The sequence below is a fragment of the Mesoplodon mirus genome (genome assembly GCF_964341445.2).
Source record: "Mesoplodon mirus genome assembly, chromosome: 18".
NCBI classification, from domain to species: Eukaryota; Metazoa; Chordata; class Mammalia; order Artiodactyla; family Ziphiidae; genus Mesoplodon; species Mesoplodon mirus.
This window is the reverse complement of record NC_138994.1, coordinates 46,081,890-46,106,324: the sequence shown is the minus strand read 5'-3', so window position 1 is coordinate 46,106,324 and position 24,435 is coordinate 46,081,890. Positions and strand designations below refer to the sequence as shown.

Here is a 24,435-nt window from a genome sequence, read left to right as displayed (position 1 = left end):
CAGTGGTTGAGAGTCCGCCTGCCGATGCAGGGGACACGGGTTCGTGCCCCGATCCCGGAAGATCCCACATGCCGCGGAGCGGCTGGGCCCGCGAGCCATGGCCGCGGAGCCTGTGTGTCCGGAGCCTGTGCTCCGCAACGGGAGAGGCCACAGCAGTGAGAGGCCCGCGTACAGCTAAAAAAAAAAAAAAAAAAAAAAAAAAAAAAAAAAAAAAAAAAAAAAAAAAAAAATAATCTACCCCTGAAACTTCCCACTATCCACTGCCCATTCACTTATTTATGTTTTGTGTGTGACTCTTTCTGAAAAAAGCAGAAATTGCATTATACTTTACATAAAGAAGAAATGGGAGGCCAAGATAGAAGGTCTTCTTGTTACTTTTTCTGGCTTATAAAATTATTGTCTGACCATCAGATTAACTCTAAATCTGCATTTTAAAGTTACTATAAAAAGTAATGTGGGGCTTCCCTGGTGGCGCAGTGGTTGAGAGTCCGCCTGCCGATGCAGGCACGGGTTCGTGCCCTGGTCCGGGAAGATCCCACATGCCGCAGACCGGCTGGGCCCGTGAGCCATGGCCGCTGAGCCTGCGCGTCCGGAGCCTGTGCTCCGCAACGGGAGAGGCCACAACAGTGAGAGGCCCGCGTACCGAAAAAAAAAAAAAAAAAAAAGTAATGTGCACAAATCATTTATACAGTACATAGAGTAATCTTCCCTTACTCCTAACATAATTTCTTTAACCTAGCTGTCGTAAGAGTTACGTTGTAATAGTTTAACCTATTTGTTGTAACCTATAACTTGAAGTAATGTGCTTGCTTTTCAGTATCTTAACTTTAAGCAAAAAGATGAGGAATTTAACTTACATCCTCCTAATTTTTTATTTTTTGTTCTTCTGTTGGTTATTTTTATAACTTTAAATAACATGCTTAAACCTATGTTTCTGAATTTATTAGACTGTATCTCACCTCCCTGTTGTGTGTGTGTGTCTCTGTCCCTTCTTGAGCTCTCCATTGGTTGGTTCTGAAAATTAGCCTACAGCACCTAAAATATTATGCCTACATGTGTATTATTTACTGAATAATCATAGAGGAGGAGCTGGGCTCTAGGGCTGTTTTACTTGTGCTGCTCAACAGGTGTTTCAAACATTTTGTTCTTTACCTATTATTTACTCAAAACCATATTAGGTTTTTTCATATTTGTATCACAGTTGAAATGTATGTCTTTTTCTTAACATTTTTTTTAATTGGCCATCTTTTAAAAATTTTCACTGCAAAACAATTTTTACAAGATTACAATAAAATAAATAAAAAGAAAAAAGCTAAAATCCTGTCATTTCAACAAATTCAACCATTTTTATTTTTTAAAATTACATTCAGGGCTTCCCTGGTGGTGCAGTGGTTGAGAGTCCGCCTGCTGATGCAGGGAACACGGTTTCATGCCCCAGTCCGGGAAGATCCCACATGCCGCAGAGCGGCTGGGCCCGTGAGCCACGGCCACTGGGCCTGCACGTCCGGAGCCTGCAAGTCCAGAGCCTGTGCTCCGCAACGGGAGAGGCCACAACAGTGAGAGGCCCGCGTACCGCAAAAAAAAAAAAAAAAAAAATTACATTCAGCCTTTGTATGCATATATAATTTGTGTATCATTGGATATTTTTGTTATCATGAGTCTTAGCATTTCTGATTACCATTGTTTTCTTGTGGAGGGAAGAAACATACACTTTCTTTCTATATCTTGTACCTTCCGGCTTCTTATTTACTGAGTGCTCTGATATGCTTCTAGGGCTGCTGCACTGCTGTCAGCCTTGAATTTCTCTTCATTATACTCTTGGGTTAGTTCTGCCTGTTCTTGGACCCCATGTTGTCATCTTTGTTCCCTGTTTTGCTTTAGTACCTTAAGTAATTTATTTAGAAATGGTGCACGAAAGTTGAACTTAGAGTCCTTGCATTGTTTGCACGTTCAGCTGACAGTTTGTCCTTTAAGGTGTCGTTAGAGTTTTTGATCTGCTGTTATCCTCCAGCCCCTGCATACTTTTATGAATATTTCATTTTCTACTTTTTCACACTACTTTGTCCACTGACTTCACCTGGAAGCCCCATTCCCACTTTGCATCCTCTTCCACTGAGAAATCAAGGCCATCTATTTAAACTTTGTTTTCCTCTCTTAACCTTCTTTGAGTACTCTCCTATTATTACCTCTGTGGCTGCTCTTCCTTTTTATCTCAGTGGTAAAAGTATCACATTCCTCCCATGGTTAATTTTGTCCCTCTGTGCTTTGGATCTCATTCCTTCCAGCCTTCTCATCTTTATGTCTCCTGTATCTTCAGACTTTTACTATATGTTTTGATATTTATATGCAATATTTATGTATAATGTATTACATATATATACTTTATATCTACTATTTATACTTTATATCTAATATTTATATATTACATATTATACACTTTTTAAACCTTAAAAGCAAACATAAAAGCAGCTATTCTTTCCTTTTACCCTTCGTCTCTCTTTAGCTGTCATTCTGTTTCTCTTTTCCCTTCCCAGCCAAGTTTTTGAAAGCATGTCTCCATTTATTGTTAGCATTTTTGATGGCATACACACTCCCCAGATAGCCTAGCCTGGGCTCTGTTTCCTGCTCACTCCACTCAAATTGCTCACTGATGATCTCAGTGCTGTCAAATCCAAGGGATGCTGTTCTGTCCTAATTTTACTTGAAACATTCAACACTGACTTATTTTTTTGCAATGGCCTTCTTTCCTCTGCTTTTCTGATGCTGTGTCACTGTGTCACGTCTGCTTGCCTTCCTGCCCATTCCTGTTTGTCATCTTGTTGGGTCTTCATCTGCCCACCCTTTCGGTGTTGATGTTGCTCAGAGTTCTGTCTTTACCTTTCTGATCTTCTTCACAACCACAGTTTCATCTCCTACTTGGTGTGGATATGGTCTAAATCTTGATTTCTAGGCCACTGTTTTTGAGTGCCAGACCCAGTGCTTGCATTAGGCTGTCTCACCGACACCTCAAACACACGTTGTACCTGTTATATGATAGATTCTCAGCAAATATCAGAACAAATAAATGAGTGTCTTGAGTATAGGAAATTAGTGGCTCTCAATTTTTATTGTGTCTGTGTCTATTTAATAAGATGCCGAAAAAAATGCTTATTCAGAGCTTGTCCTACAAGGTCACTACCTCTCTTCCTTCTTTCGTTGTTATTTTACTAGGTCATGGTACTTTTGTTTTAAGAAAGGAGAAGAGAAGTTTCAGTCTGTTTTTGTTTCTCTGTCTTAATAGCTGTTGTTGAAATTATGGGGGGTGGATTCTCAGAGTGGGATATGTTATCTGTGGATTTAATTTTTTAAAATTTATTTTATGTATTTATTTTTGGCTGTGTTGGGTCTTCGTTGCTGCGTGTGGGCTTTCTCTAGTTGCGGTGACGGGGGCTACTCTTCATTGCAGTGCGCAGGCTTCTCATTGTGGTGTATGGGCTTCTCATTGCAGTGGCTTCTCTTTTTGTGGAGCACGGACTCTAGGCACATGGGCTTCAGTAGTTGTGGCACGTGGGCTCAGTAGTTGTGGTGCACGGGCTCAGTTGCTCCACGGCATGTGGGATCTTCCCTGACTGGGGCTCAAACCCACGTCCCCTGCATTGGCAGGCGGATTCTTAACCACTGTGCCACCAGGGAAGTCCCTGTGGGTTTAATTTATCTATGTATTCCACATTCCTTAGTGTCATGGATAATAGGATTGGACTATTTTTTGTCTTTTTTTTTTTTCGGGGAGAGGGGTATGATTTGGTAAAGTGTTTGCGGGAAAGGGGGAGTTGGTGATATTTGTGAGCGATGGAAATTGATGAGAAACTTCTGTTCTCTTCATGTCATCTGTTGGTTTGTAGAGCCTGGCACTGACCAGGTGTTGTGGTGACAGGTGCTAAGCAGGCACTCAGTTTAGAGGTAAATGCTAATGGGCTGGTGTCATTTTCAGGTGAATTATTTAATTATAGACGAAGGGTATTAGACGAAGGGTATTAGACGTTTTACAGTGTGCTCTCAGAAGTAGAATAACATTTAACTTCATGTGAGGTGTTGTAAATGAACTTATCCAGTCTGATACAGTAGAAACGACTAACCTGAAGCCCTAAAGAAAGGATTGGCTGCTTTAAAAAATTTTCAAGTGATGTTTTTGCATTCTTTAAAATGCTTGCTCCCAAAACACACACACGCACACACCCAACTAGCAAACTAACAGTCCACAACTTAGAAAGAAACAGTGGATAGGGCCAAGAGACCTGGGATCCATCTCTGTATACTGTGCCACATTTTTCTTAGTTGTAAGGTGAGGATTATATCTGTATCCCTCAGTAACACTGAGAGAAGTATATATTCTGAGTTCATTAGAAAGGGAGTCAGCATAAATATTCCCTCTTTCTATTAGGTGATTGATATGGCTTAAACAGCCAGCATTATCAACTGAGAGAAGATTTGAGTCTTGAAATAGAAATGGTTTGAAATGCAAATTTTTATGTGCAGCTACTGTTTTGACAACCAAATCATTCCTTCTTCCTTTTGTAGGCTTTAGAATCCAAATTAGCAGCTTGCAGGAATTTTGCAAAGGACCAAGCATCACGAAAATCCTATACTTCAGGTAATGTTAACTGTGGGGTGATGAATAGCAACGGCACGAAGTTCTCTCGATCAGGGCACACGTCTTTCTTCGACAAAGGGTAAGTCTTGGAAATTCTAAACGTTAATTTTTTGGGTAGTGAAGTTGCCCATTATTAAGTGAGCATGTTGAACTTTGAAAAGATGAACTCAGTTTGATAAACCTACCTGAAGCGTTATCATTGAGATCTTAGGGGACATGAAGTCTGTCGTCTTCTAGTCCCCATGGAGTCTGTTGCCCTGGGAACCCTGACTCTGAAGCTTCTGTCCTGGGAAGCAGACTCTTGAAAGGCAGCTGTGTTAGGCTCTGGGGATTAAAGATGACTATGATACGGTCCTTGTGCTCAAGGTGCTTGCAGGCTAGTAGACTTTCTTGGCAAATATTTGTTATGAGTAGAAGAGAACATGATGATGATCATGTATGTGTGAACTCTTCAACAAACCTTCCGTCTGAAGATTTTAGAAAAATATAAAACCACTGGATCAAGTACAGTTTAGGAGATACAAGTTTTGTATGATGTGAAGATGTTTTTTGGGGAATTGAGAATTAAAAAAAATTGTTGTAAGATTAAAGCAGTGGTACATCCTTAATACAAAAAATATGTCAGTTGGTACAGAATATATAAAGTAAAAAGTGTTTTCCATTTTCACACTGTTTTTGCATCCTTATAGTTATTCCTAGGCATGTAAAATCATATTTTTATGCATCTGCTATACACTTTTAAAAACTTAAGGGCTACTTTATTTTATTTAATTAATTAATTAATTTATTTTTGGCTGTGTTGGGTCTTCATTGCTGCGTGCGGGCTTCCTCTAGTTGCGGCGAGCGGGGGCTACTCTTTGTTGTGGTGCGCGGGCTTCTCACTGCGGTGGCTTCTCTTGTTGAAGAGCATGGGCTCTAGGTGTGTGGGCTTCAGTAGTTGTGGCATGCAGGCTCAGTAGTTGTGGCTCGCGGGCTCTAGAGCGCAGGCTCAGTAGTTGTGGCGCATGGGCTTAGTTGCCCGCAGCACGTGGGATCTTCCCGGACCAGGTCTCGAACCCATGTCCCCTGCATTGGCAGGCGGATTCTTAACCACTGCGCCACCAGCGAAGCCCAGCAGACGGATTCTTAACCACTGTGCCACCAGGGAAGTCCCTGGGATACTTTAAATACTGCTCTGCGATATGCCTGTGGTGACTTACATTGCCAGTATCTTTCCGTGTCAGTGCATATTGTTCTACTCAATTAAAAAAAAAAAAAACCCAACAAAATGCTGCATGGGTGTACTCTTATACGGGTGTGCCTTAGTCTAGGTAACTGGTTAGGACCTATGGTCTGAGATGCTGACTGTGTGACTTAAGGTAGCTGGTAGTGGAGCAACAACTGAGGCACCAGTGGTCCCTTGCCACTGTCTCTGCTTTGAGTCATAGAGGCAGCTTGTCCTTGTTCTGTGAAAGCAATATAGAAATCTTCACAACTTCTTAAAGGAACTTGTATTTTCTGCTTTCCTCAGTGACGGTGGCACATTTGTGGAGGCCCTGATTTGATACATAGTCCACTCTAAAAAGCTTTTTGTTCATCCTTGTGGAGTGGAGTGTTCTGGTTTTTCTCTCTCCCTTAAGAGAATTCTACCTTGAAGTATATGTATTTCATTAAGGAGCACATTCTAAAATAATATATAAATCAGGGCTTTCTTTATACACATTTCATTAAAAGCACATTCTAAAGTATCAACATATAAATCAGAACTTTATTCCAACCGTTGGGGCTCCTCAGTGGTGGTAAGAATAAAATTAATATTCCTCATGTTTAGGAGTTCCAGGCAACCTTGAGGAGTGTCATTTTTATACTATAATGATAAGTGGAATAAGTAGGTAGATATTTTTACATTAGAGATGGCGTTTCCCCAAAACAGTACAGGGGAGGTTATGGGGGAGTCTTCATGAGTGTTGGAAGTCATGCCTAATTGTTTTTCCTGCAACTTATAATTCCCTCCAATAGAGTAGTTATTTGTCTATCTGGAATCATATTTCTCATGGGCCTTGGGAATCTTTTTTTTTTTTTTTTTTTTGCGGTACGCGGGCCTCTCACTGTTGTGGCCTCTCCCATTGCGGAGCACAGGCCCTGGAAGCGCAGGCTCAGCGGCCATGGCTCACAGGCCCAGCCGCTCCGCGGCACGTGGGATCTTCCCGGACCGGGGCTCGAACCCGTGTCCCCTGCATTGGCAGGCGGACTCTCAACCACTGCGCCACCAGGGAAGCCCCCTTGGGAATCTTATGATGTGAGAACAGGCAAACCATAAATGGATTGGTTGGGCAGATGCCTTTGCGATAAAAAATCCTTAGAACAGTCACGATGAAGGAGGGATAACATTATCAGTTCCGCCTCACTGCTCTGTCTTCCTTAGAGTCTGGCTTCTACTTGACCCCTGATGCAGAGCAACAGGGCAGTGATTTCCCAGAGAGGAACCCAGTCTTAGGTAGATGGCGGAGGATTCAGTGTAACCTGGAATGAGGAGGGCGCCCTGGGCACTGTGACGGAGACCCTGTCCCTTGAGGAGCATCCTAGGTGTAGGTATAGGCTTTATGTCCTGAACTGAATCTGGAAATATGCTTCTCAGTAGAACTAGTTACAGATAATGTTTAGTTTTGGTTTAAATAGAACAAATTTTTAATTGTATTCTTTCTGTTAAGAATGAAATATGGTTTTGTGGATTGGCTTTTTCTCAAGTGTTTAGTTTATATGGTAAATGGATTGTATATGCACACTCAAATATTAACCTATTATTGCTCGAGTTACGTTTGTATTTGCCATCTTCCTGAGGATAACTCTTGTGTGGGTTTTGCTATGTTCTTACTTCCTTGCTGCTTTGCTTTGATTCTGGCTTCCTTTTGGCCTGCCTGGCTTTTTACCTCTGGCCTTCCTTCCTGCTCACCTGGTGACTAGATAAAAACCATGATGGCATATACCTGCTGCAAAAGGAAGGGGTAAATAGCCCCACTCCCAGCTCCATTAGTAGACCTGGCTGGTTAAAAGCATAAATGACAGTTCTTGTAGAAGTGTGGCTTGTAGTTTCAGCATGAGAAGAAGCTTTCTCCATTGAAAACAAGCCTTTGGCTCTAAAACTTGCCTGCTGCCCCTCACTCCTAAGGAGTCTGTCTGTATCACTGTTACTGTTTGGGAGAGTTTGCCAAAGTTGTTTGCATGTGCGTGCACGTATTGAATGTACGTGTATACACTGTGTGCTCCTGCTTCCCTCAGAATCTTTTTTTTTTTTTAATTTTTTTATTAGTTTCTGCTTTATAACAAAGTGAATCAGTCATACATATACATCTGTTCCCACATCCCTTCCCTCATGCATCTCCCTCCCTCCCACCCTCCCCATCCCACCCCTCCAGGCGGTCACAAAGCACCGAGCTGATCTCCCTGTGCTCTGCGGCTGCTTCCCACTATCTATCTACCTTACGTTTGGTAGCGTATATATGTCCATGCCTCTCTTTCCCTCAGAATCTTGAGATGAAGCAGCGCCTTACCACGTAAACATAAAGCCTTATTGTTATGTATTGCTTTATGGGATTTGAAAATATTTTGTAAGTTCTGGTTAGTTGAGGGCTTCTTGGAGTCAGGATTTTATCTAGTCTGTGATCACTTCAGTCCCTAAAATGCGGGTTGCTGGGCCTACTTCCCTGTTGTTGCTGTTTCCTCCAACCACTACCAGCCGTTCATATCACTCATCCAAAAGGACACCAGTTCACGTGCAGTGCAGTCACTTGAGTTCTCTCAAAAATGTTCTTTTTTTATCCATAGCTTTTATTTAGCTTCTTACGTATCACTTGTCCTAATTTTGTAAGCCAGTCTGATTTCTTTTGGGTTGGGTGTAGGTGAACGTAGACTAATTTTAGGGCATGGTGTGAAAATAGTATTTGTATTACTGTTTAATATTTTTTCCTTTCTTTTACTAGGCAAGAAAAAGTCATATTTCCCACGTTGTTCATGGGTAACTGAACTTGTTTGCTGTGCTCTTTCATTCTTAATCATGGTGTGTGGTGGAAGACAAGTTAACATTAACAAACTGGTTTTACTAACTGCATGGGGCTGACTGCTTTAACCAACTTCCAGCCCATGAGTGAGCTTTCAAGTTCCTGTTTGATTTGACTGTGCACCATTATTATTGGTTCAGCTGTGCAAAACAAAAACAAGTTAGCTGTAGTGGTCCTGGGGTGGTTGTGAAGTGCTCTGATGGTACTCCTGTTACAGGTGGGAGTGTGGTAGAGATGACGCCAGCCGTCTGGGGGGCGGGGATTGGGGGCCACTGCCAGGCCCTGGGACCCGCATTTGACTGCCTCCACGGGCCTGGGGTGCTTCCTGTTACCCAGTGTCTTCTGTTTTCTCAAAGCAGCACTAATGATATTGGATCCTTGCTGTGTGGGGACTCTTCTCTGTGCTCACGCTTGTGTTCCCTCAGGACACTGGAATGGTAGATGGGGACATGTATAAGGGCTGCCTTCCTTTTGAGGAATGTAAATTTCAGTTTGCAGAGCCTGGGCCAAGGACTGGTGCTGTGCTGAGCTTCCATTTATCCATATAACTGGAAGACTGGGGTCTGGAGTGTGTCTGCCTGCTCTCCTGAATTAGCTCTAGCCCAGTCTCTTCCTTTTCTTTCCTGCCCTCTCAGGTGTACCTGTCCTTGCTTTGACAGATTTAGTCCCCATGCTTTATCTATATTGTGTTAAATTTATTATCCTCCTCACCAGCTTCTAAACATGCGTTGGTTCTTTTCCCTCTTTCACTTCTTCTGTTGCCATTTACAGCCGACCTTAGTTCTTTGTCTTAGCTGGATTCTCTATTTTTCAGACTCTTAAACTAGATTTTTGTGGTATGATCAGGAAATTTTATAGCTTCTGGAACCTTTTTTACATAGATGATTCCCAGATCTGTATCTCCATCCCTGCCCATTCTTTCTCCATTCAGTCCTGTGTTGTCCACTGGGACATTGCCCTTCGGCTCTTTTGCTGCTCCCTAAAACCAAATGTGGTGAGTATGGAGGTGTTTCTTTTCCTGGAAACCTTTCCTCATTGCACAGTTTACGGTTCCCTCAAGGGACCTCACCAGACTGATAATTCTGCCTCTAGGTTCAGCTTTCTCCTTTCTCCTGGTCTTTTAGCTACTAATTCTTGACTCAAAGAGAGGTGGTAGGTAAGACCCTGGTGGATTGTTATTCTCTCTCTCTCCCATCGAACTTTCAAATCCAGAATTCCCTTTTCTGTCCACACAGAGAAGCTACTTTATCTAGTTTCTTGTTTTCCCTTTATATTTTGGATTGCACTGCTTATTTTTCCCATTAGAGCAACCTGCAGTGGGAGCATCAACGTGCTTGCTCACTGGAGCCTGTCAGGTGTCCCTGGGCCAGGAGGAAACTGAGGAAGAATAATGGCCTGGGCATCTGGAGGCAGGTTGTGGGCCCAGCTCCCCATTGACAAGCTCACAGGGTGCACTCAGGTGAATGGCTGGACCTTCTCCTGCTTTTGTTTCCTTGGCAGTATAACAATGGGGATGAACTTAACATTCCTTAAAGGTCCATTCCTGAAAATGCAGGAATCTCAGTCCTGACCCTGCATGTGGAGCCATCCTCACGTTTGCTGCTTTTGCACGCCCTGTGGAACAGGTGCCAGGTTCTTCTCGGCACCCAGCAGTGCTCCCTTTCTGCCGAGTTTTGGGGACTGTCTGTAGCCCTGCCTGCTGCCATGCTCTGTGCAGCTGGGAATCTGATGTTCACACGTGTAAAGCTGAAGCTGTTTGTGAGGGTTGCCTAGTTAGTTCTCCTTGAGGTTCTAGGAGAGGCAGGCATCAGGGCTCTGGGACCAGGCAGACAAATGACAGACAAATGGCTTATTATGTGAGGGCTGCAATGGCATATAGGATGGCATACAGGCCAAGAGCAACAGAAGGGGCTCTGTCCCCAGAAGAGGCAAAGGCATACAGCCTTGGAGGATGGAGAGGGATGATTTAAAGTTTTCAAATGTGATGAAGCTCAAATATCAGACCTCCCCAGCCCAAAGAGAAAAGAGAAAATCTTGATTGTGCATCACTGAGGTGGAAAAATGGACAACAGGGAGAGATTGCACTGGTCAGAGCCTCTTCTGTTGCTCCTGGCCTGTGTGGGTAGCCTGATTTCCAACTCAAAATCTATATGCAGGTTAGTTTCTTCAGATGTTAACTGTTTTTCAAAGTAGTCAAGGGTCATTAGTCAAGTCTCTTTTCATGCCTGTTTCTCCAGGAGGTTGCCCTCACCTCTTCAGTGTATGAAACCATCATCTTGCTCTTGGTGGGGAATATGTGTCTGTGTTTTGTTTTTTTAAGAGAACCTCTGTCCATGAGTCTGTATTCAACTCCCTGGGCCCCTCTGATGAGTAGGCCAGTGGGGACAGTGGTGGGCACGTGTGGGGCAGTCCGGCCCCTTGCGCTTGGCGGCATCTCCCAAGTTGTGAGTGGGACACATTTTCCTAGGAAGTTTGTCAGTATGGAAGGGCTGCAGTGGTGTCCTGAGAGGTGCTGCAGGCCTTGCACTCACTCCCTCATTGCTTCCTGAGGCTGTGCTGCTGGGCGCTGGGGCTGGGGCGGGGCTGGGTCCTGGCTGCAGGCGCTTGTACTGGGCGGGGCTGGTGTCTCACAAGGTGGCAGAGAAGCCAGCCCATCTGGCTTTGCTTGCTGAACAATTTAAAAGAGTTATTTTTCTACCCCTTATTTAAGATGTTCCTGTACATTGTAGGAGATCTGGAAAACAACAGAAAAGTATAAAGTAGTAAATAAAATTTACCCACAACTCAGAGGGAAGAAGAGTAACTATTGTTACATTTTCCTTCTGTAGTATATGTGGGAGTGTGTGTGTGTGTCCACACATTCTAGATTTAGCTCTGGATGGTAATGTCTAGCTGTATAAGGGGCTGTAGTCCAGAATATATACTACTCACTTTTTTGCCTTCATATTATGGAGCATATCCAGTTTGGTAACCTGATGCTTTTTCCACCTAGCGTTAATTACATTCGGAATATTTTCCGTGCTGTTAAGAACTCTGGAATGTGTTTTTAATGGCTGTATGATATTTCATTGTTGGTTTGTACCCTTATTTATTTAGGTAGTTTCCTACTGGTAGACGTTTAACCTGCTCTGTTGGGCAATCAGTCAGGGCTGTGGCTGCCACAGCCAGTGTGATGAAGTTGCCGAGAAGGGAGCAGTAGTCTCATCACCCCCAGGACCACGGGCTTCTCAAGTCTCTCACCAGCTCATGCTCTCTAGGCAGCTCTCTCCCCTGGGCCATCAGGATTCTGCTCTAGGCCGGGAAGAGGAATCGTTGTAGAGAGCAAATGAATTTCGCTGTGTGTCAAGTGATTTTAAATGACAGTCTCTTTTTCTCTTCCCTTCTCTGCTCTGGCCACCCCCACAGGGCAGTAAACGGCTTTGACCCAGCTTCTCCTCCTCCCGGTCTGGGTTCCTCGCGCCCGTCGTCGGCACCGGGTATGCTGCCTCTCAGTGTGTGAGAGCCCGGCCTCCAGGTCGGGGCTCCCGCCCTCCGGCAACAACCCAGGACACCCACGCCTCACCCCTCGGTGCCCGGGCCCAGCTCGTGCCCCTCCGTCTGCCTCCCCACGGCCGGCAGAGGGCAGGCTGCATGCAGTGGCGGCTGCTGGGCCCTGCCCAGCCCCAGGACTCTGCGCGACATCAATACTGGCTGTTTTCTCTTCTCGCCGTAGTGCCGTTGGTTTCACATGATTGCACTTTTGTGGGTCACAAGGTGATACATACACGTATTACTTGGTCACTGGATGCGGAAGTACCCATTCATCACACCTGCCTCATAGCCCCCTCCCTGCTGTACTGATAGGATTTAGTTATGTTTAGGACATTGCAGATCTTCTAGAGGTTCTCCCCCAAATCAGGTCGACGTGCGCTCTCCTCCTGAGCTCCCACCCAGGCATCTCCAGTGCTCATGGATCATGTGTCCCCCACCTCCACCCCCCACGGTTTGGGCCTGTTGCTGGCAAAGAGTCAGGAAGGTCACTGAATTAGGGAACATTTTCTGCACCTTCTGGTTTTACTTTAGCAGTTATCATTCCATAGACTACCCTCCCAGAGCAGCAAAATGCCTGTCTGAGCCCAGGTGGCAGGAGCTTCTGGGACCTGGGCACGCGCAGGGCTGTGCCCCTGCCGTCTCCTCCTCCTCCGTGTGCCTGAGACTCGGGGCAGGGGGTGGTGGCAACCTCCTCGCCAGCTCTCTGGTCCTTCAGTTAAGTGACACCTTCAGAGTGTTTTTGTTTTGTTTTCAGAGGGCCTGTCCAGTTGTGTTAGGAAGGGTTGAGTGGCCTGATTCCAGGGGCCGGCTGGTGCCAGCTCCTGGGGGCAGACTGACCATAAGTGGTTGTCCCTGTGCATCCTTTGATTACTCTCATGCTGCATTTACTGTTTACATTTGTTTTATTGTACATAGGTTTGTAAACATTATTGCCTAAGATATTTGTATATAACTTGGGCTTTGTAGCTTTTATTTATTCAGAACTCATATGGCATGTTAAAGACTTATGATGGTGTCCTACCCTGGGCAGCTGTGTAGGATCATCATGTGGTTAAAAAAAATACTCCCCCTCAAAAAAATCTTTTAATGTGGAAACAATAAATTTCACAGAAAAAAAAGAAAAAGGATTGAGGTTGCTTTATTGGGTTTCTGCTATCCTGGGAGAGAGGAGCTGGAGTTGCAAAGCCAGGTTCAAATGTCACTTCTGTGACATGGGACATGGGGATGGACAGCAGCTGTGGAATAAGGCAAAGAAAATTCAGGCGGCCTCAGGATGTGTGAACAGGCATTCTCATGCTGATTGTTTTTTACTTATTTTTTAAAAAATTGAAGTATAGTTGATGTCCAATTTTACACAAGTTACAGGTATACAATATAGCGATTCACAGTTTTTAAAGGTTATATCCCATTAATAGTTACTACAGAGTACCGGCTGTGTTCCCTGTGTTGTACAATACATCCTTGTGGCTTATGTATTCCTCGTGCTGATTCTTGGTGCTGGTTTCTGCTCTTAGCTGTGATTTCCAGGAGCAGCCTGAGAATAGCCCTGGCCCCATGTGGAAATCTGGGAGGAAGGACCTGCACTTTGAGGGAGGCAGCTTGCTAAGTCTTGGAGTAACCGCGATGGATCCAGGAGCTGGTCCTCCTGCTGGGCTGCCGTTCGTGACACGTGCTGGTGTTCTGGGATTAGAGGTTACTTGGATCCGGGCTTCTCTCCTCATCCCTTGAGAGAAGGTGCCAGATGTTTAGTAGCAAGAGACAGGGTCACTAGACTTGAGGAACAAGTTAACTGGGGCATCTGTACAAATGTGTCCGATTCTGAGCACTGCTTATAACAAAGAGCATAAATGGAGTAGTTTGTAGTTTTAAGACTATATGTAAATGAAAAGTAAGTGAATCCAGTTCCTAAGTGAATAAGAAACATTAAGGTAGGATACATGAAACGTTTTTTCTTCTGTCTGTCAGTATGCAGGCAGGAATAGCTTCTGTTAGTTGTTCCTGGAGATTTCGTCATAAGTTGACTCACGAGAGACGCTTGTCCTGGTGTGTGTGTGCTGTGCCCAGCTCTGCTGGCCAAACAGTTGAAAAGAAAACTCCAGGTCTCTTACTGATGGGCAGACTCCCAGCTTCTTTCCCAGCCATCATTGGAAGGGTTGGATTAGATCAGAGGTTTCAACGTTTAGCAGACCTCTTTGTTTATGCAGGAACCCCAAATCTAAAACATAACAAACAGAGCTACTCTGGTTAAAGTAAGGATGAGTTCTGGAGCTTCAATCCTTTTCCTTGGCTCCCCAGCGATTTCTCACTTCCTCTCCAGCTGCACACCCCTGGGATCATCTCACCAGTTGTTATTCAGGCAGTGGCTGGGAGTAGGGCCCTGGCTGCAGGGGCCCATGTGTTATTCACTGATGTCACCACTGCTTTGGGTCCAGGAGAGCGCAGGCCAGGCCCGTGAAAGTACAGAGTATGCTGCTGGGCTTCTTGCCCCTTCAGGAGGGGACTCCCACATAGTTTTGGTTTTTGATAGCTGCAGCAGCCCTTGGCATATGACCCCCTGAGGAAGCTGGTTGATTCCCCAAGCCTCTTTCAGCTTTCTCTGTAGATTCCAGATCTTCCTCCACTTACAGAGGGATTACGTCCCTGTAAACCCACTCATTGTAAACTGAAAATGCGTTTAATACACTTAGCCTACTGCACATCGTAACTTAGCCTCGCCCACCTTAAACATGTTCAGAACGCTTAGACATTAACCAACAGTTGGGCAAAATCATCTAACACAAAGCCTATTTGATAATTAAGTGTTGACTATCTCATCTAATTGATTGAATAGTGTACTGAAAGTGAAAAACCAAACGGTCGTCTGGGTGCAGAATGGTTGTAATTGTATCTGTTGTTGACTCTCGTGATTGTGTGCCTGACCGGGCACTGCCCTGTCCAGCATTGTGAGAGAGGATCGGGCTGCATATTGTTAGCCTGGGAGAAGATTAAAATCTAAAATTCAAAGCATGGTTTCTATTGAGTGTATCGCTTTTGCATCATGGTAGAATCAAAAAAAATCTTAAACCATTGTAAGTCAGTGACCCTCTGTATCTGGTTCAAGATGCTGCTTTGTACTTGCTCAAGTAGAGCATTTGCTTCCTGGTATGAAAGTTCTACTAACTGCTTGCCTGTGTAGCTAAAGATCCTCTGAGTGGGTTCTCTTCCTAGGGCTGCTTGATTGCCAGGTTTGCGTGGCTCACACTGAAACCTTCAGGAATGAGCTGCCCCTGAGCTGGGTCCACATGTTCTCCCCTGTGTGGAGGGGGCTGATTTTCCAGGTGGCAAAGGACAGCTTCTTGTCTCCAGATACTTTCATCTCACCACCCATTCCCATCCCCTTGCTCCTGAAACGTCTTCCTACATAAAATAGGAGCCAGCTGAGTGGCCAGAAGCGATACCCCACCAACTCAGTGAGGAGCCAGAAGCCACAGCTGGGGTGTTGAGTCACAAGTAGGCAAGTGGCAACTAGATACAGTGACCTGGGTGCAGGATGAGCTGGTTTTGCCTCGGTCTCCAGACGGGAAGGCGGGCCCAGGGTTTAGGTGACTGGCCTAAGCTCACACAGCTGGTTCACGGAAGAGCCAGGTTTGGAAAGGAGCCCAGTGTTTTTCTGCTGTCTTCACCATCTTGTCAGACTCGAGGCCTCACTGGCCTTGACTCTGTCTCATGCCTCAGGAGGTGAGGTGATTTTGAATGCTTGGAAGTGATGTGCACGAAGGCGGCACAGCCTTTGCAGCAGGAGGAATGCGGCTCATCCACCCTCCTCTCCCAATCCTGTCTGTTGTGTGTAGACTGTTTCTCTCAGAAGCTGTCTTGGAGACGCCATTAGCATCTCCTGAGAGCCAAGGTGGAAGCTGGCACCTCTGGGGAAGGGGACATGACCTGGGGTGCGGCAGTGGCTTTGGGCAGCCTGTAGCCAGGTCTCTCCTGCCTGGCCGACACCGAGAATAGCTAGCCTGGCCGCTGTTGGGAACAGGGCCTGAGGGGGGTTGGGTCCAGGCTGTCAGTTGTCCGCACTGTTTGCCTAGAGGATGCTAAGATAAGCCTTTTCTACATTCTGACTTTTACTTCATGGGTTGTTTTTCTCTCTATATTTGCCTCAAAGTTTGAAACAAATTGAGAGCACTAGCTTGGCCTTTAAAATTTGAATGTGTTACTGAATTCTTTTCTAAAAATGGGAGCGGGGGCAGGAGGCATCTTTGCAAATCATCTTCCTGTGACTTAGAGCATCTTATCTAACAACTGGTCCCATGACTTAAAAATATGATATATGGGAATACAGTAGCCCTTTTTAAATTTTAAGGAAAAACAATCTCTAGTAAATATTAATGTAACAGACTTCTTTTATAAGATAGTGCATGTGAAGAGGCAAATTTGAAAACAGAGCGACGCTTATGGTGCTGGTGTTTTTATGCCACATGGGGTTATGATTTGGAGTCATGCTTTATCCTGCTGCCTGCCTGCACCCACAGGAGTTATATTAGTGTTTGGAAACTGAACAGATGTTTCACTTGTCTACCTGTGGGGTGTTTTCTAATCCGGTATCAAGTTTGCTGCCCCCATTGAAATATGGACCTCCTGCCTGGGTCATGATATGCAGGTGGAGGCCTGGGAATGAGGGTGCTGGGCTGGCAGGACTGGGCAAGTTTTCTGTGTGTGGATCAACAGCGACGTCTGTGTGAGGCTCAGAGCCTTGTCAGTAGATGGAGCTATGAAGCACTGTTTTTTGGTTCCAAAAAAGGTGAGTGCTTTAACTGCCTACCCTCCCCAGCAAATCCTGCTGTCACCTAGAATTTAGGGGACTAGGTACACTTTTATATATTGGTGTCACTAAATTACCCTCTGTAAGTCTTGACTCAACCTAACAATGTGATAAGCTGTAACAGCTCTTCATCTATGGTAGTAAGAACAAACAAAATCAGTCTCAACAGTACTAATAGAAATGTCTGATGGCAGGGGAATGGAATGGTTGGGATGACTTATTAGCTGAACAAAAGACCACAGAGCCACTGAAATGTAAGTGTGCAGTCGTGCTAATCCATGGGAATGGAAATGATCAGTGAGAAGAGGACACAAAATAGATGAACATGCAATTGCAGCTTTATAAAAAAAAATCAGAAGTGAAATGAAAAGATGAAAATAGTTTACTGTTTGTGGGTTCTAAATTTTCCTGTAAAGTTGCTCAAATTTTTTTTTTTTTTTTTTGCGGTATGTGGGCCTCTCACTGTTGTGGCCTCTCCCGCTGCGGAGCACAGGCTCCGGACACGCAGGCTCAACGGCCGTGGCTCATGGGCCAAGCCGCTCCGCGGCATGCGGGATCCTCCCAGACCAGGGCACGAACCCATGTCCCCTGCATCGGCAGGCGGACTCCCAACCACTGCGCCACCAGGGAAGCCCAGTTGCTCAAATTTTTTAAAAATTGAAGTAACAAGACTGATTTTCTTTCACTGCCCCAGTTGGCCTAAAGACTTGTGCTGAGTAGTTCTGAGAGTTGACCAAGTAGCACAAAGCAGGGGGCTCCCTGACCTGCCAGGTGACTGGGCTGAGTCATACTTGGGGAAATTTTAAAATGCAGATTTCCCCAGGTTCCACCCCAGCACCGGCCTAGTGAGGAGAGTTCTATATTTCATGGACTCTCAAACGCCAGCAATTATAAGACACACCTTTATTTTGTAAACCAGTAAGAAAAATGTGCCAGCTGGAACTATGAAAACGCCTATCGTTTAGACTTTGTATTTATTGAAAGTCTAAAAGACTTCTTTATGCAGACTTTCATCATATCACACTTAATTCATACACAAAAAGGAAAATGTGAGAGGTACTCCTAAAACTTCATTGTGATTCCAGTGTCCTGAACTGCACTTTGACCCAGAGTTGTCCTTGTCCATTTTCCCAAGCCGTGTCTTCCTCTACTCTGTGGTGAGCACTGGTGCTACGGAACTTCTGAAAAGCATATTCTACTGCTGACTCCGGAATTTTACTCAAAACTGCTGATACTTATTCTACAAGATCTGCCGCTGGGCTTTATTGACCGTACCAGCAGTCACACAACCACATGACAGCTGCCACCTCCTGAAAGTGATTATGAGATGCATGAGCTTACACATGTGAGAAGAGGAGCATCTTAGCTTCCTTTGAAGGAGCCAGCGCTCTGCTTGGATGTCTCAGACCCAGTGTTTAATAGTCTGATTATGTCACGTTACATCTTGAATAAGGCTTCATGACATCCAGTTAGCGGGGACGGATTCCATTATTGGTGACTTTGAAAAAAATAAACAGACCTCACTGCTGTCATTCATCAAACACGAATTTGTAGTCTTGGTGTTAGGGGTGAAGGATGTGTTCATACTTCGTGCATATGGTATGTAGGCACTTTTTTTTTTTTTTTTTTTTGCGGTATGCGGGCCTCTCACTGTTGTGGCCTCTCCTGCTGTGGAGCACAGGCTCCGGACGTGCAGGCTCAGCGGCCATGGCTCACGGGCCCAGCCGCTCCGCGGCATGTGGGATCTTCCCGGACCGGGGCACGAACCTGTGTCCCCTGCATCGGCAGGCGGACGATCAACCACTGTGCCACCAGGGAAGCCCTAATTGCTGCTCTTTTTAATACAGACATTCTAGGAAATTCTTTTAAATTACTTTGGTATGGATAACACATCTGTTCCTAGCCTGACTGTCCTGGGTATTCTGATATCAGAAAGACGAGTGCCCTATCACATTTCCTTCTGTCACCAATCTTCCCCATCCCTGGAAACCTCAATGAAGATGAAATGAGCTGGAAGACTGATTTCTTACAACCGGCCCTCCCTATGGCTCTGGGTATCACTGACCCATGGCCGGCCCCTTCCTCCTGATGCCAACGTTGCTATGACAATAGACATGTCTGTCAAGACTGTGGAAAAAGAGCTCACAGTTGTCTGACGCTAGGAACCACCATTTCCTGCCCTGCCCCTAAAAACAAACAAACAAAAAATCAAGTCACAGCAGGCCATAGGCTGGAATCTTTAGAAAGTGGAGACATGGCTCCGCTCCCCCTAGAGTGGTGGGTGAAGCCCGTGGCTGAGACCCGAGGCGAGTCCCCATCCACAAAAGCTTCCCAGTCGCTCTGGGAGGGACAAGATCTTCACCAAGAGCTTTCCCAAAGTCTGAGCATTTGCAAGAATGCTACGTCCTGTGCACGGTCAGGACCAGCCAGGCAGTCTACTTCCTCGTGTTAGCCACCTATCATTTGGGAATCTAGCAAATCATACAATTCTTTTCAGAAATCTAATATGAAACACTATAAAGGTATAATGACATGATGCCAGTTTCCAAAGACAACATTAACTGTAATTAAAGTGCCTACGGTCGGGCTTCCCTGGTGGCGCAGTGGTTGAGAGTTTGCCTGCCGATGCAGGGGACACGGGTTCGTGCCCCGGTCCAGGAAGATCCCACGTGCCACGGAGCGGCTCTGAAACGTGAGAGGCCACAACAGTGAGAGGCCCGCGTACTGGAGAAAAAAAAAAAAAAAAAAAAAAAAAAAAGCAGCAACTATGGTGTGGCAAGGGCAGACAGAACATTTAAAATGTATGTGACAGAGTTAAAACCCCAGCAGAGCGCATCTAAACTTCATTTCCACAAAAGGCTAAGGCTTTCCCACGTCTTGCCTGAGCCCTTCCTCACGATGGACCATACACCTGTGGGATGGGAGCTGGCCTGTTACTTTGTCTTTGACACGCAGAGCCTGGCTCCCATCAGCTATCTTCCTTGTGCTTTAAATGCCCCGCGAATGCTTCACGAACTACCTTAGGCTATGATGGTGGTGGTCTGTTTAGTGAAGAAAGGTCCTTGCTAGTTAGCATCTTTTTGGAATCATGGATTGGAAATCTGTTCATGTAGATTATATGTTTCTCCTGATGGGCTGAGTAGTTGGGAAACAGTGTGACATTAACACCGCTTAAACCATCCAGCAGGGAAGGATTCTTTTTGAGAAAAACAAGCCTCTGAATTCCACAAACCCCTGGACTGAGATATTGAATGCAGGGGTGAGAACACACCTGAGACACGGTAAGTGCAACTCACCTTTTTTTCCCTATGGTAGTGACACAGGAGAAAGGGAGCACTTTTGCCCATTTTTCACATCCCCACAACTGCCAAGCAGCCTAGGTATATAGTTCAGACTACCAGAACCAGCCTAAGCTGAGCATATCATGGAAAACCCCCCAGCATTCTCTACATGCTTGTGTTCCCCTAGTATTTCTCTCTGGCCTGTCCTAACTGGCTCACAGGTGCCCTTGGAGCTCGTTGCTGAATCCTCCCAAAAGCATGTTTAATGTGCATCCTGCCTGGAAATGTAGTCTGAAATGTCTCGGACCTCTTAATCCAGTAATGAGCTTCACTGGTTGGTGACCGGAAACCCTCCTCAAGGCTTCATCCTGCAGCCCTGGATTGCTCCCTTCTCCATTAACAGCTGGGGCTCCAGCAGCCCTTTCCTTCCTGATGCAGCTACACACGGAGGCCGTCGGTGAGAACAGGATCTGTCGCCAAGATTGCCCAGAGAATTAGCCCGTTGTCCGACAGTTTCTGCGAGTGCAGTGCCCTCAGATAAAAGCAGCCTGGCTGTCAGCATTTAAACTCTCTGTAGCTTCCAACCTCCAATCAGACCACAGGTGGGAAATCGCGAACAGAAAAGGTAAGAAAACAGATTTCACATTCACATGATTATTGTTTATTGAGGTCTGTTTATTCTCAACGGGTGCTTTTTCCTCCAAGTAAATAGAGCAGGCGTAAATATCTATAATGAATAAATTTATTGTCTTACAAAAATCATTGTCTAGAAATATGGGAATACAAGAAAAGATATTTGCAGTCAGGTGTCTGGTGGTCAACAGCCAGTACAATTCATAAAGGGGAAAAATCAAAGATTCCAAACCCACATGACAAATTCTTCCTAACAGATGTTAAAGCTTTTAACCCAAAAGGTTTGTGTTTTCAAGCATGTTGCAGAGGATCAAGGATTTATAATTAACACTGATTCATTGTCACTGAATGTTTATAATACCACTTTGACTAGAGAGGTACATGATATATGAAGCACAGTCAAAACTTAATACATTAGATTGTTACAGAGGCAAATAATATATTTAACATTGTCTTAGTACTGTAGTGTCTAAGGCACTTTCTGTAATGTCAGTTTGATTAACTATCAACCAAAAACAGAATGCTAAATGTTCACTGTAACACTGTCCCAAGGGGGAGGGGAAAGGAGAAATCAAAAAGGAGTCACATCCACTGGCATGTCAACATTCAGGCAGGTGGCATCTCTTCTCGAGGTTCTGTCAACCTCACCAACAAACTTGGAACAAGTCTCGGACACAAAACCAATATTCCCATTTTGGGCTCAAAGCAGCGACTGAATTTGCAAGGTCAGCATGAGAGCCTGGCTGGCGAGGGAGGGTATCCCCCGAGCTTCTGCTCCGGGGCCTCAGGAGGCCCTCCTGAAGTCACTGTGATGGCTGCCCCCGGGGCCTCAGCTGGGTGGTGTTCGCTGTTCTTCCTATGCACAGACCGGGCCGAGGACAGTTCACGTGAAGAGATGGGGGCACACCACGACTCGAGGGAGGTGGGCATGGCCACCCCCCCACGGATGCCGCTTCCCCCCTTCCAACCCACCCCTCCTAATCTCTCCAAAGCCCCTTTCACAGTTTGCTCACTGAAATAGTGTTGATCATTATTTGAAGGAAATGAGAGTTACAAGTGCAGTTTAGGTTCCACAACGTTCTAAGAGACTTGACGTGGCGGAGGAGGCAGGGGCCACATGAACACAGAACTAAGGTTAAGGTAGCTGTCCGTACGACAGAGCATGCAGAGCGACTGGGCAGCAACCCCGGGGCTGCCCCAGCGACCGGCAACGGGGTCTAGAGTTCGTTTGAAAAAGGGTTCTCTTCTTAACATGTATTATAAAATGGTCTCTTGATGGATATATGGAAAATAGATGCAATGGTGAGACGATCTGTTTAATATGTGTAGGTTTTGTGTATATATATAAAAAGGGGAGCAACTGTATCTAAATCTGAAGCAGGAGACAGTTGTGCAGGCTGCAAGTCCTTAAGACACAGTTGATCTCTCAGGAAGGAGTCATGCGGTTCGCCAGTCCCCCAGATCTGCCGGGGCGCTGGGTGACTTCCTGCGTGTCCCTCGGTATCGCCTCCCCCGGCTTCCTCGGATCTACTCAGACTGGGGTGGCTGTGTCTCATTGACGTCACTGGTCTTACTTTCTGTGTCGTCATCCGACAGCTCCAGGGAAGCGCCCTCGATGTGCAGCTGGCGCCGGCCAGATCGGCTGGCAGAGAAGCTGATCGGGCCTCCTCGCCTGGAGAGCAAAGAAAGCGTGTGGGCACGACCGCAACAGCACGTGGCTGGCAAGTCGTTCAACCACCTGATGACTCAGCCTCCTTGTGGGCAGATCAGGAACGGCTCCGGCTCCGTGCTTTCCCACCTCTCCCACACCCGCCTGCAGAACATCGTCCTGGGAGGGCCCCGGAGCCCTGGGGGTGGCTGGACTCAATCCCCTGCTCTGTGATGGACACACTGAGGAGAGCGCCACCTGCTCACCATGGGCCAGCCTCTCCCCAAAGGGTGGAGAATAAATGCTCTATTTTAGGCTTTGTGGGCCACCTAAGGTCTCTGTTGCACACTCTTGTCTTTTTACAGCCTTTATAAATGTAAACACCATTCTTAGCTCCCTGGCTGTACAGGAGAGCGGGGCACAGACAGGATCTGGCCCATAGGCCACGGTTTGCCAACACCTGTGCTAAGCTGTCCTTCGGGGGGAGAGAAGGTGTAGCCTTGGCTCCCCGTGTCCCGCCCTCACCCGGGACGCGGACAGACACCTGGGCTGGCTCTCAAGCCTCGAGCCGTGTATTCACACAGCCCACTAGGAAACGCGGAGCAAATGAGTGCGCCTGTTGCTCCTCCATCCTCAAGGACTACTGACGGTCAGGGATCCTGAACGGGTAAACAGGCAAGAACGAAGAGCTGGATAGGAGCCTGAGAAACCACTGCACCCGGAGCCCATGGACGCAGCTGTTTGCAGGCTCTGGGTGCGACCTCACGGAGGCCCGGGGCGCTCACCTCAGCCGGTTCTTCAGCGTGCTGACCTCGCGGCTCAGGCCCTCGTTGGCCTCGGTGGCGTCATCCAGTTCCCGCTGGAGTTTGCGCCGAGACGCGTTGGCACGTGTGGCTTCTTCCTCTGCCTCCTCCAGCTGCCGTTTGAGCTGCTTCATCCTGGCGTTGGCCTTCTCCATCTCGGGGAAGTTACAAGAACCAAGTCACACCAAACCGGTGAATCCAAATTCGGCATCGCTGCATCCTGAGTGTGTCAGCATAGGCCTCTGCCCTGCCAGCCACGCGAGTGCACACACGAGTGTACCCACACACACGACAGGCATATACATGTGCGAGTGTGCTGACACAAATGAGACTGGGGCCTGGCCCAAGGCCTTTTGACCAGCCTGCCGTTCTCAGTAAAACCATGTCTGTGCAGCAAATTATGCTAAAGGAAACTTAAAAAAACCCCGCTTTTCATCCCTGAGTTTTCTGCAGGAAAATGACGGTCTAATAGTCTAGTATCTTCACACGAGTGCCCTATGGGACTGTGAAAGGGAAGGGCTAGTCCTGCAAGACGCAGAAGAGCCAATGGTGTGGACAGTCTCCAACCCCAGGAGATGCTCCATTCATTTTACACCTCTTTTCAACACGTGTGTGTTGACATTCCATTTGATTCAAGTACAAAGCCACTCTGGAAGACCTGACAGGAGAACTCAGCCTGCCCACTGGATCCCTCACTCCTGAACCACAGAGACTGGCCAGTGCCCTGCGGGTCCAGCTCACACCCACCCAGAACTGCCCTCGGTGTTGCTAGGCCCTGAGCCTGGGGCTGGGCTGGGTGCCCAACTGGAGCAGGGGAGGAGGAGAGGAGGATCTGGGCCAGAGGCAGTGGATCCTCAGCTCCAGCCACGGCGACAGGTCTCAGAGAGGACCGAGAGCCAGAGGAGAACACAGCCCCCACCCAGGTTTTAGCCAGTGCAGACCTGACCACAGTCCAAAGCCCTATCAGCACATGCCCTTGGCACTGAGAAAAGATGCCTGGACGCAGGCAAGGAGGACCACTCGGGTTCCATAGGCGGTACATTTGCTTTCTCTTCCCTTTCCATTCAACAC

General features: G+C 46.4%; 2 protein-coding genes across 8 annotated transcripts in view; one reads left to right on the top strand and one right to left on the bottom strand.

Moving 5' to 3' along the window:
• NDEL1 (nudE neurodevelopment protein 1 like 1) overlaps positions 1 to 13,322 on the top strand; it is a 35,416-nt gene extending 22,094 nt beyond the window's left edge. The window contains exons 8-10 of one of the 3 annotated variants that reach the window (XM_082604535.1): positions 4,558 to 4,709; positions 8,590 to 8,624; positions 12,073 to 13,322. In XM_082604535.1, the coding sequence (XP_082460661.1) occupies positions 4,558 to 4,709; positions 8,590 to 8,624; positions 12,073 to 12,080 (195 nt within the window). In that variant the 3' untranslated portion in view covers positions 12,081 to 13,322. Of the gene's footprint in view, positions 1 to 4,557; positions 4,710 to 8,589; positions 8,667 to 12,072 lie in introns of all 3 variants that reach the window. The other 2 variants (XM_082604534.1, XM_082604533.1) reach the window with 2 other exon arrangements.
• Positions 13,323 to 21,004: 7,682 nt separating this feature from the next.
• Positions 21,005 to 24,435, bottom strand: part of MYH10 (myosin heavy chain 10) — a 138,658-nt gene continuing 135,227 nt past the window's right edge. For all 5 annotated transcript variants that reach the window (XM_082604528.1, XM_082604529.1, XM_082604532.1 and 2 more), the window contains exons 40-41: positions 23,347 to 23,519; positions 21,005 to 22,585 (exon numbers count right to left, since the gene is read on the bottom strand). In XM_082604528.1, coding sequence (XP_082460654.1) covers positions 22,441 to 22,585; positions 23,347 to 23,519 — 318 coding nt within the window. In that variant the 3' untranslated portion in view covers positions 21,005 to 22,440. The remainder of the gene's footprint in view (positions 22,586 to 23,346; positions 23,520 to 24,435) is intronic.